Consider the following 21,735-nt stretch of genomic DNA (forward strand, 5'->3'; position numbering starts at 1 on the left):
AAGTATTGAAAAGTTAGAAAAGTTTTTAAAAGCTTTGTTGACACCCAAACATCCAGCCCAAATATTCATTCAATGTCTGCCCTTTTCTGATTGCTTATTATAACTTCTCCTTTCTGTAAGGGAATAGTTCATGTTTTCCTGTTTTGCCACTGTAGTGACTCAGGAAGCCCGACTTGAATGGAATGTAGTTTATTACAGAATGCAAAGTAAAACCACTACCTTGGTCTGCACACACTAGTCTCTGCCTGAGGCTACAGTTCAGCAGGCCCAGTCCTTGGCCTGCCTTATGAAAGGCTCAATAAATGTGTTCCAGCTGGGCAGACCACTGTCTGTTACCAGGGGAACTCAATGAGCCCACAGGGAGATCACTCAGTGATTCCCCATGGACCTCAAAGGGATTATCACAGCTGCATCTTCCGATTGCTTTAATAAATTTTCAATCAACATTGTCCTGTCAAATCTTATGTTTCTTTTTACTTGTTTATCAGTCTCTGAATACTGCATATGTGCTTCTGCTTTAGCTGCTCTATTTCAAAAAAAATATTTAAGACTGCTTTTTCTCTCCTCTCCATCTTTATTTTAATCAATGTTTCTCCTGTAATCCACTCCTGTGCTCTCTCTTTTGTCCCACTTGTGATTTCCTTGTACATTCATTTCTGTGTGTTCATTATTTGTCACTGAGCTCCTCTGACACTTGTACATTTTTTACAATTTTACATTTATTGAAAATGTCAATCTTTGGTATCTTGTATCAGCAATATCCGTCAGCAATCTGTTTCTGTTAATATTAAATTTTTAAAGGTCAAATTTGAATCTACCCATAGATAGATGGTGGGAGAGAACTTACTCCTTTTTTTGCTTGGATATAATAGTCATCTATGTTAGGTTGTGTCCATGTAGCCTTCCATACCATAGAAGAGTAAGGGGAAATCTTACAGGAGAATGAGGGGAGATCATATAGAAGAATGAGAGGAGATCTTATAGAAACATAAGATTATGAAGGGAATAGACAAGATAGAAGCAGGGAAGTTGTTTCCACTGGCAGTTTCACCTGGAACTGGGGGCATAGCCTCAAAATAAGGGGAAGCAGACTTAGGACTGAGTTGAGGAGGAATTTCTTCACACAAAGGGTTGTGAATCTGTGGAATTTCCTGCCCAGTGAAGCAGTTGAGGCTACCTCATTGAATGTTTTTAGGCAAGGATAGATACATTTTTGAAAAGTAAAGGAATTAAGGGTTATGGTGAGCGGGCAGGTAAGTGGAGCTGAGTCCACGAAAAGATCAGCCATGATCTTATTGAATGGCGGAGTGGGCTCGAGGGGCTGGATGGCCTACTCCTGCTCCTAGCTCTTATGTTCTTATTTTGTTGGGGAAGACACTTCCAACAATGTTATTAAAAACAATACTCCATGCAAATTCATCAATCATCGATTTCACCCATTTCTTTTTCTCCATGATTTCTTTGCTGAGCTGGTCTCATCTTCTAAACTTTGCAACCAGAATCATATACTTCTTCACTGGTTTGTCTAAAACCTCTTGTAATGTTATGGAATCATGATGTTAGTCTTCTGCCTTGTTCATTGGGCCATATTATTGTATAACAAGCTTGTATATTGCAGTATACACTGAACGATCATGGTGAAAGATGAAACTGCTTCCTATTCTGTCATCAATTTGTGACATCCTATGAGAGAATTGGATCATTTTTGAGTGAGGTATTTTCTTCATGGCCAAACTAAAGCAATATTTCACCACTTGCAAGGTGTACCTAGAAACTTAGAAATTAGGAACAGGTGTAGACCATTTGGCCCTTTGAGCCTGCTCCACCATTCATTACGATCATGGCTGATTATCCAACTCAATAGCCTGATCCTGCCTTACTTCCATATCCTTTGATCTCTTTCGCCCCATGAGCTATATTTAACTCCTTCTTGAAAACATACAGGCCACAATTCACCCGAAAGCATTTCCCATTGGCGATTCACCCATTTGAAAGATGCAAATCAATGTATTCCAGGAAACCCACCAGTCACCTCTGCTGTTCAAAAATTGGGGTGCTGTTTTTAAAGGATGCCCCTATCTCCGCGGTCAGAGACAGACTACCCTCCTGTTGCAAAATGAAATAGTGAACCACCTCCCCCCACCCCCACTTACCAGGGGAGCACCACCAATCCCTCAGACAAGAGGGCCATCCTCCCTCCCACCACTCAAATAATGGGTCATCCCTACCCACACCACTCAGACATGAGGGTGACCGAACCCTACCTCCTCTCAGCCCTCCTCCTCCTCAGAAGGTTTCTGTCTTCTAATAATCAATTGTGTGAAAACTGTTTTCCTATTTTTTTCCTTCTTCCTGCCAACAAAGGGCCCTTCCCATTGCCCCTTATTACGAATTCTCAACTAGTGAAAATAATCTTTAACCATCAATTTCTCAACAATTTTGAAACATCACAATCTCATTCCTGGTATAATTCTATTGAATCATTATTTTACATTTCTAATATCCTTTTCTCAGGCATACATACTTAGAATTCCACTCCAACCATTGCCTAATTAATGTCTCATACAAATTCAACATAACTCTATGCCTTTATATTCAGTGCTACTTTGTTTAAACTCATTGACCATTTCATAATGACTTTTTTTATTTTCACTCCTTGCTTATTGCTTAGAGCATGTCCTTTCACAATCCTCTGTAACTGTTACTTGCTCTGCTATGCAATCATAATTTTTAGAAATGCTGCTATAACAATTGGAGTTAAGCTGTTGTCCTAGATGAAGACTGACAGTGCTTCTCTTCCTCAATTATTCCTCCATCTAGAATCATAGATGGTTACATCAGAGAAGGAGGCCATTTGGCCCATCTTGCCTGTGCCAGTTCTCTGGAAGAGCAACTTGCCTAGCCCCATGCACCTATCTTTTCCCTATTGTCCTGTCAACAATTTAATTAATCCTTCAATTAATAATGCAATTCTCTTTTTTAAAGGCCTCAATTGAATCTGCCTCCATCACACTCTTGGGCAGTGCATTCCAGATTCTAATCACAAGAGGCTTTTCCCCCTGTCACCACAGCTTCTTATACCAATCATCTGAAATCAGGAACATCCGGTTTACAACCCTTCCGTCAACCACTCTGTCCAGACCCTTCATGATTTTGAAAATCTCCGCCGAATCTCCTCCTATTCTTCTCTTCACCAAGGCAAACAGCCTCAGCTTCCCAAATCTATCCACCTAGCTGGAGTTCCTCATCCCTGGAGCAACTCTCATAATCCTTTCTGCACTCTTGCCAATGCCTTCACATTCTTCCTAAAGTGAGCCTACAATATTTCAAATGGGGCCAAACTGGTTTTATACAGGTTCATCATAATTTCCTTGCTTTTGTACTCTATGTCCTGATTCATGTAACCCAGGATCTGGCATGTTTTGTTTAATGCTTTCTCAACCTTCCCTGCAACCTTCAATGATTTATGTACAAATACACACTGATCTCTGCTCCTGCATACTGTTTAGAATTGTACCCTTTATTTCCTTCCTACCAAAATGAATCACTTTAAAATGAAACAAAAATAGTGTCCATGACAAGATGATAGGACAAATAAGACAGAGAAGGAAACCAGAAATAAACAATTTCCAAAGTCAAAACTCTGTTAGAAATTTGTTACTATGAGCCTTGTTAGTCCCTTTGAATAGTGCTACATTGAGCCAGCAGGTCTTAGTTTGGCCAATTGGCAAGGCCCATAATCTAGTTAAAATTGCACCAGGGTGCTGATGACATTGCAGGATTCCAACCTGGATTAATGGTTAGATAAATTGTTGATTAGCAAGCGGGTGAAAGATTATTGGGGGTAGGCAGGAATGTGGGGTTGAACTTACAATCAGATCGGCCATGATCTTGTTGAATGGCGGAGCAGACTTGAGGGGCTGGGTGGCTGAATCCTGCTCCTAATTCAAATGTGTGTAATGGTCTATTTGCCTGTTTCCAGTGAGTGCTTCAGTCACCTGACTGAAGTTGGGAATTAAAATGGCACCCAGGGCGATTATAGCGGGGTTGAGGTGGTAAATCAAATGGCCAATTTTAGCAATCTTTCTCACCCATTGGCACTTCAGGTAGGCTTCAAGGATCCAATTAGTTGGAAAGTATGGAATTACCCAATGATCCTTCCTCAAGTACCAGTACCAAAGAAATTAACCGGTCATTCATCTAATTTTTATTTTGAGATCTTGTCATGTAGTTTGGTAGCTGAGTCACACTTCAAAGGTAATTCATGAGATAGGAAACACTTTGATATCCTAGGGATTTGTTAAGGTACCTTATTTCCCTTCCTTAATGAAACATTGGGCCCGATTTTACCAAAATGGGCGTGAAAGCACGGTAAAGTTGGACGTCGGGCCTAAAACGCGATCTGCACCCGACTCATGGCAGATCGCATCTTTACCGAGCCCCGATCCGATTTGCATGCATTTAAATCGACTTAATGAAGCTCGCGCCCAACTTTACCGAAGAATCCGACTTTACCAGGTTGTGACCCATTTCGCGTCCGCGATTAAACGACCTGCTAAATAAAAGTCCGAATGGGACTCCAATTCAGCAGGGGAACCGCCGAAGCCAATCCCCCCCCGCGAACCACCCCGGCAGCCCCCCACCCCCACCCCCCCCCGCTGGGAGGCAGGCCCCACCTGCAGACTGCCCCCCACCCGGGATTGGACCCCCCTGGGAGGCACAACCCCTGACCTAGCTTCATCACTGGTCTCCCTCCACCATCCTTCCGATCTGCAGTCCGTCGACAGCCTCCTGCACGTTCCTGGTCTTGCTCTGCCTTTCCCTGTGGGGAGGGATGGAGAAGGAGAGTGACGTGTCTGCCCCGGCAGGGGGGGGGGGGGGGATCGAGAAGGGGAGTGACATGTCTGCCCCTGGGGGGGGGGGGTGGGGGGAAGAGAGGTGGAGAGGGGGAGTGACGTGTCTGCCCCTGGGGGTGTGGGGGGGATGGAGAAGGGGAGTGACGTGTCTGCCCCTGAGGGTGGGGGGAGGCGCTGCCAGTCTGCGGCCGATCCCTCCTCCCCACCCGAGGAGGGATCAGAGGAGGGATCCCCCCTCCAGGGGCAGACACGTCACTCCCCTTCTCCATCCCCCCCCCCCCCCCGCCCAGGGAAAGGCAAAGCAGCACAGACAGCAGAGAGAATGAAATGAATTCCCTTTAGAGGATAATGTCCAAATCACAGGAACTAAAAACCTGACAGTCCAAAATCTGGGACATTTCAAAATGTATATCCCCCCATCCCTGTCCTGTAATATTATCCCAGATTTTGGACTGTCAGGTTTTCAGTTCCTGTGATTATAACGTGGACATTATTCTCCAAAGGGAATTCCTTTCATCCTCTCTGCTGTCTGTGCTGCTTTGCCTTTCGCGCCCGGGCGCGCTGCCTGCGGTCTGTTCCGAACTGCGCGGGCGCAGTTGGAGCTCCGGCCGCTCCAACAGCGCTAAGTCCCGCCCAATAGACCGGCGCTGAAAAAAGGCGTATGGGCGCGCTGGAGCGCGGCTGCCGGGCGCGGATCCGCTTGACGACCAGACCCGGCACTTAGTCCCGATTTGGTAAAATCGGCCCCATTGTTTCTGTTTTCCCCAGGTGAATTTTGTGAAACAATGTGACACTCCAATTTATTGCTGCTTAATTCTACAGCAAAATGTAATATCTTCCTTTTAAAACACAGTAAGTAAATAACTGTCTTGGTTATTTCTGCAACTCACTCCTTTAAAAAAATAAAAACACCAGATATAAGTTAACGCTTAAAAAGAAACAAAAATCACCAATGAAATAAAGTGTTAATCAAGAAAAGCATATGTAGCTGATGTAGTTTAAAAATTATGACCTGTCTGTTAGTACACCACAATGAGTGCAGTCTATTAGTGCACCTGCTTCCCTTTGTAATGGTTACTTTTAAACAGAACATGAATGGCAATTCTGACAACACTATAAATTTAACTAAATGCGAAATGAACCCATTTAGTAACACAAGGTGTGGTACAAAATCAATTTAGTACCGTAGCAAAACCTGAAGGCATAGGGTTAACTGATCTTGGGTGGCTTACATGAAGTGTTTTCCCTTTGCTGGTACCTAAGTGACCATGAAATGTAATCTGTCACTGACTAGATGAACAGACCCCAAAACCATTCCCAGGCATTTTACACATGAAAACTGTGGGCTGTGCCAATTTAGAAGAATTTTATTTGCTAGAATATCACAGGGCTGTGCACTATGGGTCAAAGGTCCAACATTCAGGCTCAGCTGTGGATCATTCCTGCAAATTCAGCCATTCCATAAAGCAATTTCTTCTTTTCCCTGGACAAAGTGCAGCAATTGTAAATTTTCATTACGTATCCGTGACATGGGCAAAGAGATGAAAATCATGGGTGTCTGATTTGAGAAAAGCCTTGGTGGAATCAGTTTAAATCCTGAATTTAGTTCACCATACCTTTGATGGCAATTCTAATTATTGTTGTATCCAGAAATATTAAAACTTTTATTGTAAAGAAAATAATTATTTCCAAACGGTTTGTGGGTTTACTATACTAATAGAGGCATTAAGGAGAAATGCAAAGCTACAACTGAATTTGATTTGGATACTGTTTAAGAAAAATAGCAGCACTAACCCAGCAGGTGTGGTGGTGCAGTGGTATACAGTCAGGAGTGGCCTGGGAGAAGTCAACATTGACTCTGGACTCCATGAAGTCTCATGGCATCAGATCAAATATAGGAAAGGAAGCCTCCTATTGATTACCATATACCACACTCTCTAACTGATAAATCAATGCTTCTCTATGCTGAACACCACTTGGAAGAATCACTGAGGATAGATGGTAAGGTCACAGAACGTACCCTGTGTGGGGATTTCAATGTCCCCATAGTAGCACCACTACTGATTGAGATGGCCATGTCCTAAAGAACATGTCTGCCTGACTTGGCCTGAGACAGGTGATGAGAAAGCCAACATTGGTTTTGTTATCAATCTACCCATCAAAAATACATTCATGACAATAATGCAAAGAGTGGCGACTGCAATTCTTGTGGAGATGGAGATTCATTTTCGCACTGAGGACACCCTCCATTGGGTTGTTGGGCATTATTACCATGCTAAATCAGATAGACTCAGAATATAGCAGGTCTAAACTGGGGATCCATGAAACTCTATGGGCCAGAGAATTGTATTTGGCCACAATGTAAAAACTCATGGTCAGGCATAATCCTCACTCTACAATTATAAGCACTGAGGTATGAAGACACAATGGACAGGGAAAATAGGTTAAAAGGCAAGATGATAGATAAGCAGTAGAGATATTTTATAACTGTTAACGGAGATGTATTCAACAGAGAAATAAGGACGCCATGAGAAGGACGAACTATCCGTGGCTAACAAAGAAAATTAAGTGTGATATCAAATTGAATGTACACAATGCTGTACAGACCAGTGGTAGAAAGGAGATTGGGAGATTTTCTAAAACCAGCAAAGGATGACAAAAAATAATAGAGGGAGAAAATAGAACGTGAGAGTAACCTAGCAAGAAATATAAAAACAAAGAGCTTCTTTCTGCAAAGTATAGAAAGCAGAACAGAATAGCGCACAATGAGTGGTTTCAGTATGGAATGCACAGCCTGTAAGTGTGGTGGAGGATGTTCAATTGAGGCATTCCAGAAGGCATTGGGTGATTACTTGAACAGAAACAATGTGCAGGTGGACAGGGAAAAGGCAGGGGAATGGCACTAAGTCATGATGCTCATTTGAAGAGCTGGGGTAGACACAATGGGCCAAATGGCCTCCTTCTGCGCCATAACAAATCTGTGATTCTGTGAAATAAATGTTGGTCCCTTAGACGATGAGACGAGGGAATTAATAATGAGAAACAAGGAAATGGTGAAAGCATTAAATATTTTATATTGGTCGTCATGGCAGAAGACATAAAAAGCATCCCAAGAACAGTAGACAGTCAAGAGACAAGAGGAAATTAAAACAATCACTATCATTAAAAAAGCACTTAGAAAATGAATGGGTCTGTATCTAGGTACATCAAAAAGTTAAAGTTTATTTATTAGTCACAAGTAAGGCTCACATTAAGACTGCAATGAAGTTACTGTGAAATTCCCCTCGTCGCCACACTCCAGCACCATTCAGGTCAATGCACCTAACCAGTATGTCTTTCAGACTGTGGGAGGAAATTGGAGCACCTGGAGGAAACCACACAGACACGGGGAGAACGTGCAAGCTCCACACAGACAGTGGCCCAAGCTGGGAATTGAACCTGGGTCCCTGGTGCTGTGAGGCAGCAGTACTAACCACTGTGCCATCATGCTGCCCCAAAGCTGCAAAATTATTAGATACATGAATCATAGAATGTTAGCATGCAGATACAGCAAGTAAGTAAGAATGCAAATTGAATTTTATTTCAAGAAGAACGGAGTATAAAAGTAGGGTAGTCTTGCTACAATTGTATAGAATATTGGACTGCCTGGGTTCAAGAAGGTAGCTCATCACACTTTATTCCAGGGCAAGTAGGTATGGGCAACAAATGTTGATCTTATGTTGCACTTTTTCCAAAGAGGCTATGAGGGTGTCATTGAAGCATTTCCTCCGCCCTCCTGGAGCTTGCTTGCAGTGTCAAAGCTCTGAGTAAAATGCTTGTTTTGGGAGTCACGTGTCAGACATGCGGACAATGTAGCCTACTCAGCGAAGCTGATCGAGTGTGGTCAATGCTTCAATGCTAGGAATGTTGGCCTGAACGAAAACACTGACATTGGTGTACCTGTCTTACCAATGGATTTGCAGGAACTTACAGAGGCAGCATTTCTCCAGGTTTTGAGGGGTCTTCTGTACATTGTCTATGTTGTTGAGCCATATAGGGCAGATATCACTACTGTTCTGTAGATCATGAACTTGGTGCCAGGTCAAAGGTCCTGGTCTTCACTCTCTTCCTCAGGTGACCGAAGGCTATGCTGTCACACTGAAGATGGTGTTGAACCTCATCATTGATGTCTGCCCCTGTTGACAGTAGGCTCCCAAAGTATGGAAAGTGGCCCATGTTGTCCAGGGCCTCCTTGTGGATTTTGATAATGAGGGGGAGGGGAAGGGGCAGTGCTGTGTGGCAGTGACAGATTGGAAGCGGACCTTTGTTTTATGCTCTCGGTGAAGGTGTTCATGATGACTTGGAGCTCAAAGACCCATCCTCTGTCATTGAACCGCAGTGTGCAGACAAATGGGACAACCTTGGATCTGGCCCTGCAGGTGGCGGATATTGAACAGATTCCCAGTTGTTCTGTAGCTTAACTCCACTACAGCAGGGAGCTTGCTCAGGGTGAGATGGAGCATTGCATGCCTTCACACTTTGGAGCACACATATCTGTCTTTCTTTAGCTTTTCTCCCACCTACCCAATGCCCTTTCTGGTCTCATATTATCCATGAGATATTCCCTTGGATCCTATTCCTACTTAATTGATGACCACTCGAAATCACACCTTGGCATTATGCTAGATAACATCATCAATGACCCTCCTTCAAATTTAAGGTCAGAGGTGGGGATGTTTGCTGATGATTCCAATGCTCAGTACCATTTGAAATTCCACATATACCAAAGCAGTCTTTGTTCATATGCAGTAAGTCCCGGACAACATTCAGGCTTGGGCTGACAAATGGCACAAATGTTATTTGCCACTTCGGTGCCAGGCGTTGACCAGCTCCAACAAGAGATTTCTTCTTGACATTGAATTGCATTACCATTGCTGAAACCCCCATCATCAATGTCCTGGGAGGTTACCATTGACCAACAAATTAACTGCACCAGTCAGTGACAAATGGTCTTAGGTTGGTAATTCTGCAGCGAGTAACTTGCCTCTTGACTTCCTAAAGCCTTTCCACCATCTATAAGGCTCAAGTCAGATGTACGATAGAATACCCTCCACTTAATTGGATAAGTGCAGCTCCTTAAGAAGCTCAACACAATCCAGGACAAAGTAGCCTGTTTGATTGCACCCCATCCACCACCTTAAACATCCACTCCCTCCTTCATCAAAGGACAGCGACAGCAGTGTGTACTATATACAAGGCGCACTACAGCACTTCCAACCAGGGTTGCTGACTGTGATTAAGTGTATTCTTGGAGGTTTCATCACAACATTCCCCCATGCTCCAGCCATTAGTTGGCCAACACATCCTCCTTCTGCCACACTGTCTTCCAATGCCAATTGGAAAGCAAAAACATTCATTACCCAATTGGAAGATACTTGACTGCCAAATAATTTTTTATTTTCAATTTTCAGTATTTTTATATCAGGCAAGAGAAATATTCAAAGAAAATAACAAAAGTTTGTTTTATTTTTCCAATTTTTCTCCAGGACTGTTCACAGCAATGTCCTGGAGACTCCAGGCCAATCCTGGAAGGCCAGCAACCCTATTCCAAACTCGCACCCTCTGCCAATTGGAGGGACAACAGCAACAGATGTATGGGAACTCCACCTCTGCAATTTTGCCTCCAAACACACCATCTCAATTTGGAATGATAGTTACTCTTTCATTGTCACTGTAACAAAATCCTATTCGCTTCCTTATAGAATAGGTGTACCTACACCAGATGGGCTGTAGCAGTTCAAGAAGGAAGTTCACCACCTTCTTGTCAAAGACAATTAGGAATGAGCAATAAATCTTGGCCTTGCCAGTGATGCTCACATTCCAAGAAAGAATAATAAAATGTTCTCACTGTCCTCCCTCTTTGAAAATTGCCATCATCACTCCACCCACAAATTCCCTGCCCTCTATATATTTTGAACTTAGAGTAACCCTTCATATTTATGTTCATCTTTCTCACAACTCTATTTGACTCTCTTCAGGTTTCTGTCCCTGTCATGGTACCAAAATGGCTCCAACCAAATCATAAATAAAATTTTCTATTCCCCTGACTCTGGCCTTACATTGTGCATTAGGGTTATTTAGTTTTGCCCCACTGTTAGCACCCTACCTTCATCTGCCTGGATCACAGCAATTCCAGCCTGAATTCTTCTACTTTTTAAGACCCTCCTAAAAGCCAAACCTGTTTGGCCAAGTTTTTTGTCACTCCTAGCTTAGTGTCTATTTTTTTCTTCTACACTGGGACACTTGTTGTTCGGGCAATGAAGAACTAAACAAAAATAAAAATGATATAATGGAAAAAAACATCTCAAACAGGAATGTGGATAACAAATACATAAAAACAGATTTGTAGTGTGCTGCATGAGCATGATTGCCAATTCTTTTGGCAAGTCCAATGAAGTCTTAAGACAAAACTTGCAAAAACACATTTATTGTAAAAAGAAAATATTGCAATGCACTTGCAGTTGAAATGTTTGTTCTCAATGTAGTGAAATGTCTATCAAAATAATGTCACTGGAAACTTGCGATCACTACCTGCAGGTTTCATGCTATTTGAAAAACATAAATCCTAACAATACCTGCTTTTAAAGACACAGTAGTAACAAAAAAAATCCTGCAGTCTGTCAAATTGCCTGCATTACCTGTAGGATGCTGGCAGACCAGTAGTACAGGGCAACTTACACTAGTCTGAAGCCAAAGGTTAAAATCCTAGGCTGCAGCCAAAGGTTAAAATCCACACAATAATAGATACTGGCCATTACTGCTTAACTGAAAACTTACATGGTTTGAGAAGCTTTTCGTCCATGCTTCAAGATGCAAACATTATCATCTAGTTAGTTTTATCAATTGGTTTTACTTCGCACCACCTCTGAGACGAACATGTTGTATCTGTTATACATGTCTCATTTGATATAGTTTAATGAGATTCATACAATATAAACTGCAAGGTTGGAGGTTTTTAAAATTTAGGACTTAAAATCATCTATGAAAAAGCATTTTTTCAATTTACAGTAAAATTTGGTATCTTGGTGATAGCAACATAAAGATAACACTGGATACTTAGCTTTAGAAATAATGGAATATCTTTAAATTTCAAATATTGAATACTGCATTTGGTAAACTGGGTAAACACAGTGTTTACCCCAGTCCAACGCCGGCATCTCCACATCATTTGGTAAACTGGCCATTGTACCAGTCTGTATAAATATGCCATCCAGTACTGCATTTAAAGTTTTATCAGAGGACAGTTTACTTTCCAATAATCATTACTCTCTAAACAAGATATAGTTCACACAAAGCAGGCCCAGTTATTAATTACTTGGTAACATTTCCTCAAAATTTCATTCCCAAATTTTCTACATTTCCTTGCCATAATGGAACCATGACCAAGATTATCTCGATGTAAACATATATTTTCCCTACAAGATCTTAATGATGTACCTCCACATTTTGCATGCCAAGTGGTGATCCTTGTTCTCTCCTACATCGTGGAAAATTAGCTCTCAGCTTCAACAGCTGATGCAAATTATTTTGTTTCCTGATTAAACATGATATTTTGTAGCCCTTTGCTTGGTAATCATTTTACAGTCATTAATTGGTATCCTGTCAAAAAATTAAACTGGTTATTTCAACTTCTCATGGTGGTCATATTCCTTCCACAAATTTGTTTGACAAATAAGCACTTTGATATTCAATGCCAGGCCTGATCAATGAAGGCTATGGTTGCCCAACATTCATTTGACAGCATTCATTGGTTTGCGAATCTATTAGCTAATTTGAATTAAAAGTATTTTATGGAGGTTAACTGACAACATACAAAAAAGACTGGCAAAATACAAGAACAAAGATAGCTGGTGCTAACAGCCATAAGATCCTAACAAATACAAAGTCAGTCTTCTAACAATGAAGATTGTTAGAAGGTTAATTCATATCATTGGAACAGACTCCTGAAGATTTCCAATATGGTTTGCTGTAACTTGTGTGGAAACCTACATTAGCCAATAACTCAAGTAGCAGTGTAACTCACAGAGCAGCAATACAAAGTATACTATTACATTTTATGAGCATCCTGGTGTCCAGGTGTGCATTGATTCCTGGTAATTTTTACGAGTTACTAACTCATTTGTAATTGCATCACATTGTTTGTTGCTGCAAATATTACGATCTTGAATTTCCGTTTTGTCTGAAATCCTTAAGAGGGCAATTCTGTGTGGCAGTTGTATCTGTCTTCAATATGTTGAAGAATCTCTTGAAGATGAGATTGCTATGATGCCTGTGGTACATCAAGTACCTAGCAATTCCTAACCAAATAAATCCAATGGGTATGGTAGCATATTGATTATTTTACTGGACTTGTTATCCAGAGCTTTTGACTAATGATCTGGCAACACAAATTCAAATTCCAGGGTCACTAGGCAATTTAAAATCAATTAGTTGCTTGATAGTACAGAACTTGACGTATTCCTGAAAAAAAAGAAACATGCTGTCGAAGCTTTTCGTCTTGTGCTCATTAGGACAAACACAAGAATACCAAATTTCAAAGGGAGCAACAATTTGTACTGCACGTAAACGGGTGCTGATTGGTTGACAAGTTAACTCGGAATGATCGAGGTGTGGCTATGGAGAATGCACCAGGGAACTAGTTCATCTTCATGCTTTTATTTAATACAGAAGGTGCAAGGACTAAATATGTTCCTTTTGCTTGCAGATAACAGGTCCCTGCAAATAAATACATGTAGCTTCTAGTAAGCATTAAGTGAATTGTGACCTCAACTGATAATCTTCACCTGGTTGTTAATGTAGTTCTTAGCACACACAGGATTGCTCAGCTAGTACTGTTGAATCATGCAATCACATCTAATGTTAGATATTATGTTCTGAGTTTTGCAAGCATGGGCTGCTAGAGTATAGCTAGTACTCCAGCTAATGCAAACAGATGAAGGGACATGTTGTTTGGTACAATCTGATGGCATCCTAATGGCACTAAAATTCATATACCACACTACTCATTTGTGTGATAGGCAGGATATTTTTGGCTTTACAGCAGCATCCTGTTAATGGAAAATATCACTTGTGTTGCTACTGCATAGCAGCAGTGTGAAATGGCAAGCTTCACCTGCTCAAATTGTTGAGATATTTTATTTTAAGGTAGTTTGTGGTAGACTGGTCATTTCTCAGGTCCAAAGGTGGTGGCCTGATTCTGTGATTGGATAGCTTTGATAACAATCCCAAGTGTGCCAAGAATTACACTAACAACCAATAGTTTGGCTCACGATGTGGCTTACTTAACATCTACCAGAAGCTATAGATATTCATGCGCAGGCTCCTGTCCTCTGCAGGCAAAAGGTACATGTCCAGGCATTGGGCCTTTTAAAAAATTAAATAAAAGCATGGGGGACAATAATTCCCTGGTGCATTCCCCATGGCAATGCCTCAGCCAGAGTGGATTTGCCAATCAATCAGTGCCCTTTTCTCATGTTGTATTAATTGTTGTTCCCTTTCTTCTAACTATCCTGATGAGGCAAGACAAAATGCTTTGACAGTACATCTCTTTTTTCAGCAATATTTACATTTAATAATATTTTAAACATCAAATAAAAAACTAGTATCGTTAATGGGGATTATAAAACTAGAAGATTGTCATAAAACTCCATCTGATTCACTCATGTCCTTTGAGGAAGAAAATGTGCTGACCTGACCTGGTCTGACTTATACATCACTCCAGATCCACAGTAGTTGACTCTTAAACGCCATCTGAATTGGCCCAGCAAACCGCTCTATTGCATTCAAAAAGGCAGCTGATCACTACCTTCTAGGATAATTAGGGATAGACAAAGTCTGGTCTTGCCAGTGATGCCCACATATTTTTATAAAACCTTTTGGTCAGTTCCTGAGCTAATAGTTTGCAAGATCATGATAATTGACAAACCAGTTACAGAATACAAAAGGTAACTGTGATCATCTTACATCATGATAACTCCAAATATAAATGCTTTTAATTAATGAGAATACATCGTGCATCTCCATCTTAACATTGCCCTCAGAAGGTCTGAAATACAACCAACGCTTTTGGATGGTGCAACTTAGAAAGCATAAAAAATCTCTAAGCATGGTATGGAATAACACTTGGAATATTACTGAGGCTTCTGTTGAAAAGTTGCCTCAGAAACATTGAATCAGATTGATTTTTATGACAATCCTGTAGTTTCATATTCCCTAATACTGATGCTAGCTTTTTAATTTTTAAAATATTAAATTTAAATATTTTTGTAAAAAGAGATATGCTGTCCATAGAATCCCTACAGAGCAGAAGGAGGCCATTTGGCCCATCGAGTCTGCGCTGACCACAATCTCATCCAGCCCCTATCCCTGTACCCTAGTTGTCCCTTCTGGCACTAAGGGGCAATTTACCATGGCCAATCAACCTACCCTGCACATCTTTGGACTGAGAGGAAACTCACGCAGACACGAGGAGAATGTGCAAACTCCACACAGACAATGACCCAAGCTGGGAATCAAACCTGGGTCCCTGGTGCTGTGAGGTAGCAGTGCTAACACCATGCCACGTGTGCTGTCAAAGCCTTTTGTCTTGCCTCATCACAGATGGAAGACTGGGAGCAACAATTTATACTACATGAGAAAAGGGGGCTGATTGGTTGGCAAGTTCACAATTTTTGTGCTGAATGTAGGCCACAATTTACAGGAACATCTTACTGGATTATTCCCAAAATAAGACAATTTTTTTGTTTTCTTCATCATCCAGTACTTGCTAAATGCTTCAATCAAGTTGGAATCTAACACCAGTTTCTAGCAAAGCATTCCACATTCTTTCCTTGAAGAAGCTGCTTTCTAATATCGTATTTTAAAATTGTGATCTCATCCTGATTTTATCAATTAAAATGTTTGTCATTTATTCCATCATCATTTTGCACACCTCTATTAAATTTCTCAGTCCGAGAGAATATAAAATTCATCTCCACTAGCAGATACCCCATATCCCTGTTATCTGTTTTGCAGTTGTTCTAGGGCTATTCCTTCTATGAGTGAATATGCATATGCTATTACGGATATGACCTAATCATACTGTACAGGAATAACTACTTCTGTGCTGGTATTTAATTTCCACTGATATAATCCCAAATTGTACATTACTTAGATCCCTTTGTTCGACAGCCACTCTAGAAATTTACCAATTAAGGTATCTAATCACTTTTTTATCATTGTTTTTGAAATTTTTAATAATTTATTTGTTCACAGGATATGGATATCACTGGCTAAGCCATCATTTATTGCTCATCCTTAAATGCCCTTGAGAAGATGGTGGCAAGCTTCCTTCTTGAACCGCCACTGACCATGCGGTGTAGTGTAGGTGCACTCATGGTGCTGTTAGTAAGGCAGTTTCATGACTTTGATCCAGCAACAGGGCAGGAATGGTGATATAGTTCCAAGTGAACTTGCAGTTGGTAGTGTTCCATCGACTGCCCTTGTCCTTCTAGGTGGTAGAGGTCATGGGTTTGGAAGGTGCTGCTGAAGGAGCCTTAGCAAATTGCTGTAATACATAAAGTAGATGGTACATACTGCTACCACAGTGCATCAGTGGTGGAGGGAGTGAAGGTTCATGATGGCGTGCCAATCAAGTGTGGGGCTTTGTCGCAGATGGTGTCAAGCTGCTTGAGTTGTTGGAGCTGTACTCATCCAAGCAAGTGGAGAGTATTCCATCATGATCCTGACTTGTGTCACGTAGATGGTCGACAAGCTTTAAGGATGTTTCTTGCTACATTATATTATCGCTATTAAATGACATCCATTGCTTACCTGCACATTTTCCTAGATTGTTTATGCTTTCCTGTAGTCTTCTGCATTCCACCTGTCAAGTTGTTACTTCTCACAGTTTTCTAGAATAAAGTCATTTTTGTCAGTATGCCAATTGTGGCTAAGGGAGTGATGTCATCATTCTTTTAGATATTAAGTTGAAATGCCTGTAATCTGGTTTTGTTGGTATGGATTTCATAAATACAAATGAATAAACTTGCATTTATACAGCATTTTTCATGACATTCCAAAGCAGTTCACAGCCAATCACTTTGAAAAGTAGTCACTGTTGTAATGCAGCAAATTGCTTAGTTGACACTCCTTCAGGCACGTGGCTTCTAGTGTGTAAAATGAACAGCTTGTACTAAAAGCTACTCTAATCACACGTACAATGAAGTGATTTGTTTGATCTACTGCAAATAGAATGTGATGTGGAGGAATACATCATTACTATAGAAAATAAACGTGTAATCTATGGGACCAATATCTGTAGAAAATGCCCAGGACATTAGCATAGGATAACTTACTCTCTCAATCTATTTGGGGCATAACAGTTTTGAATTATCTTTTCTCTACACCAATTTATTCCTATCCCATTCTAATGATGCGGTGACATATGCCTGAAACAAGTTATTTTTCAAACTCCTTGAAGGAGAAAATAAAGCAGTATCAAGCCTGTGGAAAAGATTAGTTCAATAAGACTGCAAATAGAAAATTATATCCTTCTTACATTTTACCAAAGCCGAAAACCAAAGAAAATCATGTGGTATAAAAATCACACACTTTCTAAATAATACTGTTAAATCTCAATGGCCAAGAATGACCCCATGCCTACTGTGAAATCATAAATTAGGCTTTATGTAGAAATCCAGACATTGAATTATGCACATTTATGAGCAATGTCTCAAGTATGTATTGAATTAAAACAAATACAGAATTTTAAATCAAAGCACTTGCTCCAAAAACTGGGCAAATTGTAATACAGGTTTTGTGGTTGAATGGGTACAAAGAAACCAATTCTAACTAATATAATTCACTTCACCTTTGAATAGTGCATTGATGAATAAACATAGGCCAGAATAGTGTGAAGGGTGTAAATCAGTGTTCATCACAGATTGCTATCCTCCTATATATCTTTGTAAACATCTACAATTCTTGTGAGGTTGGCAGCATACAGGCATTTTACAATGGTGATGTTGATTTAGGGGTTCTGGAAGAGGCAGATAGTTGTGGCATGTGGCTGGACAAAACAAAGGAGGATCTTGCAGCTTTCAGACAAAAGCTGAGCTTTTATCAACTATCTGGGAAGTCAAAGTCCCATGGATGAATTCATTCCTTTGCTTCCAGGAAGAGTGTCTCCTGAGGATAGAGTTTCACCTCCATTAATGTTTCAGCAGGATCAAACTGAGACACCTGTTCAAAAATAAAAAGTATATCATTACATTGCTTCAGTACTAACAAGTCCAATTTTGAGATGTGTTTAATTAGCTTACTGTTTCATTAGCACAAAAAACAGATTTGAACCAATATAAAAGCAAAATACTTTGGAACCAGTTCTGTACCTTCTGGCAGACTTGCTGAGCTTTTCCAGGATTTTCTGTTTTTAGTTACAGATTTGAATCATGTAGGGATATTTTATTAATTGTATGGAGGTAGAATACTTGAGTTGCCCTCATTTTTCACACACAATACATCCTACCCCTCCAAGTCAGAAACACATCTGAACAAAGATTAATTGCTCATTTAACCTGGAATCACAGTACTCACACTTTTACAGGCAGTTTCCTTCTTCACTATACATGATACATTGCTGTTTCCTGCATGATTTTAACTTTATTAGTCACATTTGTTTATTAGTCACTCTCCTGAGTGTAGAATGTTTTACCAACTTGAACAGAAACTTGGATGTGGGAACTTAAGTTTTCGGTTGCAGTGGCACCTTAGTGTAGCTGGAGTGCTGCCCGTCACAAAGATGGGTTCTGACCCCATTTGATTTTCCAAACTGTGCAACATTTTTGCAAGCTTCTTGACCATCAGTGCTGAGTCCATGTGGAAGGGAAGGTAGTAAATAGCTTTGAGAGGCGCTGGAAGCCTGTACCTACCAGTAGCTTAAATGTCAGGATAAATATTCAACTTCTCAAATTTGACAAAGCCTAAGCAATTGATTGCTGATCACTGAACCACCTACAGAAATGCTAGTCAGTAGGGATAAACTGATGTCCCTGGCACAAATAATGGGAAATGTGCTAGATTATATATTTTTCTTATTTGCATTGCATCATTCCATATATGGGCCAACATATTATATACATTGTCCCATACGCCCAACAGGAAATCCCAGAAGCAGCAACGATGACTGAAATTGCTGTTATAATTCTCAGCGTTGCCCATTCCACTGAAAAATATTCACAGAGAGGGTAGAAGATCCCTGTCACATTCATTGTTGATGATCGGAGTCAAAAATGGTTCAGGCAAGAAGAAATATGAATCATACAATAGTGCTTAGTGTGAACATTTACAAACAAGATGTGTGTGATTTTGCAGAGGTCTGTTTTATATGATGGTCCCCAGCAGTATGTTATGTGGCAATCAGAAAATAAAGAGAAATTACATTTGTGACATTCTATTAAGATTTCATGTTCAAGTTTACAAAAGTTATTAAAGTTGTAAAAAAATTGTCAGTTAAGTAACAAATGAAAGTAACATTTAAACACTTTTTCACAACAACTGGAGCGTAGTGCCCTAACAGGAACTATTGTGCAAGTGCACTGGGCTGGTGAAAAGGTCATTGTGGTTCATTTGAAGAAAAATTCCTGTAATTCGGCAAACAGGTGGGATGCCAAAACAATTAATATATGCTGAGAAGTATGAATTATCACCATTCTCTCTCATTGCACTGTTGAAATACTTGAATACTTTTCAGCTGTAATCAATAATGTTAATGCTTACCTTTAAAGTCTAAATTTATTACAAAAACATCAGTAGTTTGAACAAAGCACCTACCATGCTAAATTCCTATTTCAGACAGTTGGTTATACATTCAATTTAATGAGTTCATAAAAACTTTAATACATTTTAAAAAGTGAAAAATATTTGTAATGGCATGAAACTTTCAAAAGAAATAAAAGCCCCAATCTATACCTATTGGTCATTTTAAAATATTAAAGGATTTTGATAGATTCCAGCTAGCACCAACAGCATTGTTGACCGACAGGACTGATCAGTAGGAGAAAAGTATCGTGAGTAGCTAGCACCACTTCATACCAGCCAACATCTTTTGGGGAAGTGCAATGAGGCAGGATCAGGTACTAATAGGGTGTACATCTGGGAATGCTAAAGAATTGCACAACATGGGAGAAACTGATCTCCAAGATTTTTGGAGGCTTCAATAGAAGCTTGCCACAGGAGATAGAAAAAGAGGCCTTTCTTCATATACAGGATCCCAGAGGCCCTCAAGATATACACAGAGGACAGTGGGAGCAGCTAGTTGTGGAGGTCAATGTCAGGAGTCTAGCCTCATGATCTGGATGCAGTCTCAGAAGTTCAATGAAGCTCACAGGAGTATTCAAGGTCAGCAGTTACATCTTCAAATGCTATTTCCTACCAAACTGCACCACAGACTCAGACACTGCCCAATTCTGCATGAATCTTTATTTTCATAGAAATAGAAACCCTACAGTGCAGAAGGAGGCCATTCGGCCCATCGAGTCTGCACCGACCACAATCCCACCCCACATATTTACCCGCTAATCCCTCCAACCTACGCATCCCAGGACTCTAAGGGGCAATTTTTAACCTGGCCAATCAACCTAACCCACACATCTTTGGACTTTATAGTAAATCTGTCTGCTGAACAATCCTGTGCTGCATCTTCAAATAATCAGATTCTGAAGAAGGCACTGCACATGGCATGCTTGCCTTCATCCGCTGCAGCATTGAGTACAAGAGCTGGCAAATCATGTTGCAGCTATATAAGACCTTGGTCAGGTCGCATTTGGAGTATTGCGTGCAGTTCTGGTTGCCACACTACCAGAAGGACTGGGAAGCTTTGGAGAGAGTGCAAAGAAGGTTCACCAGGATGTTGCCTGGTCTCGCAGGCATTGGCTATGTGGGGAGGTGGAATAAATTGGGATTGTTTTCACTAGAAAGACAGAGGATGAGGGGAGACCTGATAGAGGTCTACAAAATTATGAGAGACATAGACAGGGTGGATCGTCAGAGGCTTTTTTCCAGGGCAGAAGTGTCAATTACAAGGCGGCACAGGTTCAAGTTGAGAAGGGGAAAGTTTAAGGGAGATGTGTGGGGAAGCTTTTCATGCAGAGAGTGGTGTGTGCCTGGAACATGGTGCCAGAGGAGGTGGTGGAAGGAGACATATTAGCAACATTTAAGAGGCATGTGGATGGGTACATGAATAGGGAGGGAATAGGGGGATAGAGACCAAGCAAGGGCAGAAGGTTTTTTTGGTTTAGTTAGGGCATCATAATCGGCATGGGTTTGGAGGCTGAAGGGCCTGTTCCTGTGCTATACTTTTCTTTGTTCCAACTTCTGTACTCGGGTCACTTGCCACTCAACTACACATCAATATGGCCTCATTCATGACATTCACATGCTGAGCACTGCTCACACATGTACAAGCCTCACACCCAGATGGCTCAGCCCACACACTGTCAGCTATTGAACCAGGACAGCTTAAACATATTCCACCACAGACACTGACATATTTCCTTCACTCGTGCAGAACAAGGTGGTGCATAACTGGAGGTGGCAGGACCTCCTTGTTGCATTTCTGTGTTTGCCTAATACAAACTTACCAATCACATACAGGTGTGGTGAACTAACACAGATTTGGTTTATTTGAAGATGTAGCACAGGATTGTTCAGCAGACAGATCTAATATAAAAGTTTAACAGTTATTGTTAACAGGAACGTCCAGCTGCAATTCCTTCACACCACATGCTACTAGTTAAATTGAAGGGTCCTCTGAACAACATCTGCTGGTCATGATTTACAATCTGGCTATTTACTCATCAGC

At 40.8% G+C, this 21,735-nt stretch overlaps 1 protein-coding gene across 1 annotated transcript in view; it reads right to left on the reverse strand.

Moving 5' to 3' along the window:
- Positions 1–17,535: 17,535 nt before the first annotated feature.
- Positions 17,536–21,735, reverse strand: part of faf1 (Fas (TNFRSF6) associated factor 1) — a 305,741-nt gene continuing 301,541 nt past the window's right edge. Inside the window, exon 19 of the mRNA XM_078218550.1 lies at positions 17,536–18,116. Coding sequence (XP_078074676.1) covers positions 18,033–18,116 — 84 coding nt within the window. The 3' untranslated portion in view covers positions 17,536–18,032. The remainder of the gene's footprint in view (positions 18,117–21,735) is intronic.

The sequence above is a fragment of the Mustelus asterias genome, chromosome 8 (genome assembly GCF_964213995.1).
Source record: "Mustelus asterias chromosome 8, sMusAst1.hap1.1, whole genome shotgun sequence".
In the NCBI taxonomy this organism is placed as follows: domain Eukaryota; kingdom Metazoa; phylum Chordata; class Chondrichthyes; order Carcharhiniformes; family Triakidae; genus Mustelus; species Mustelus asterias.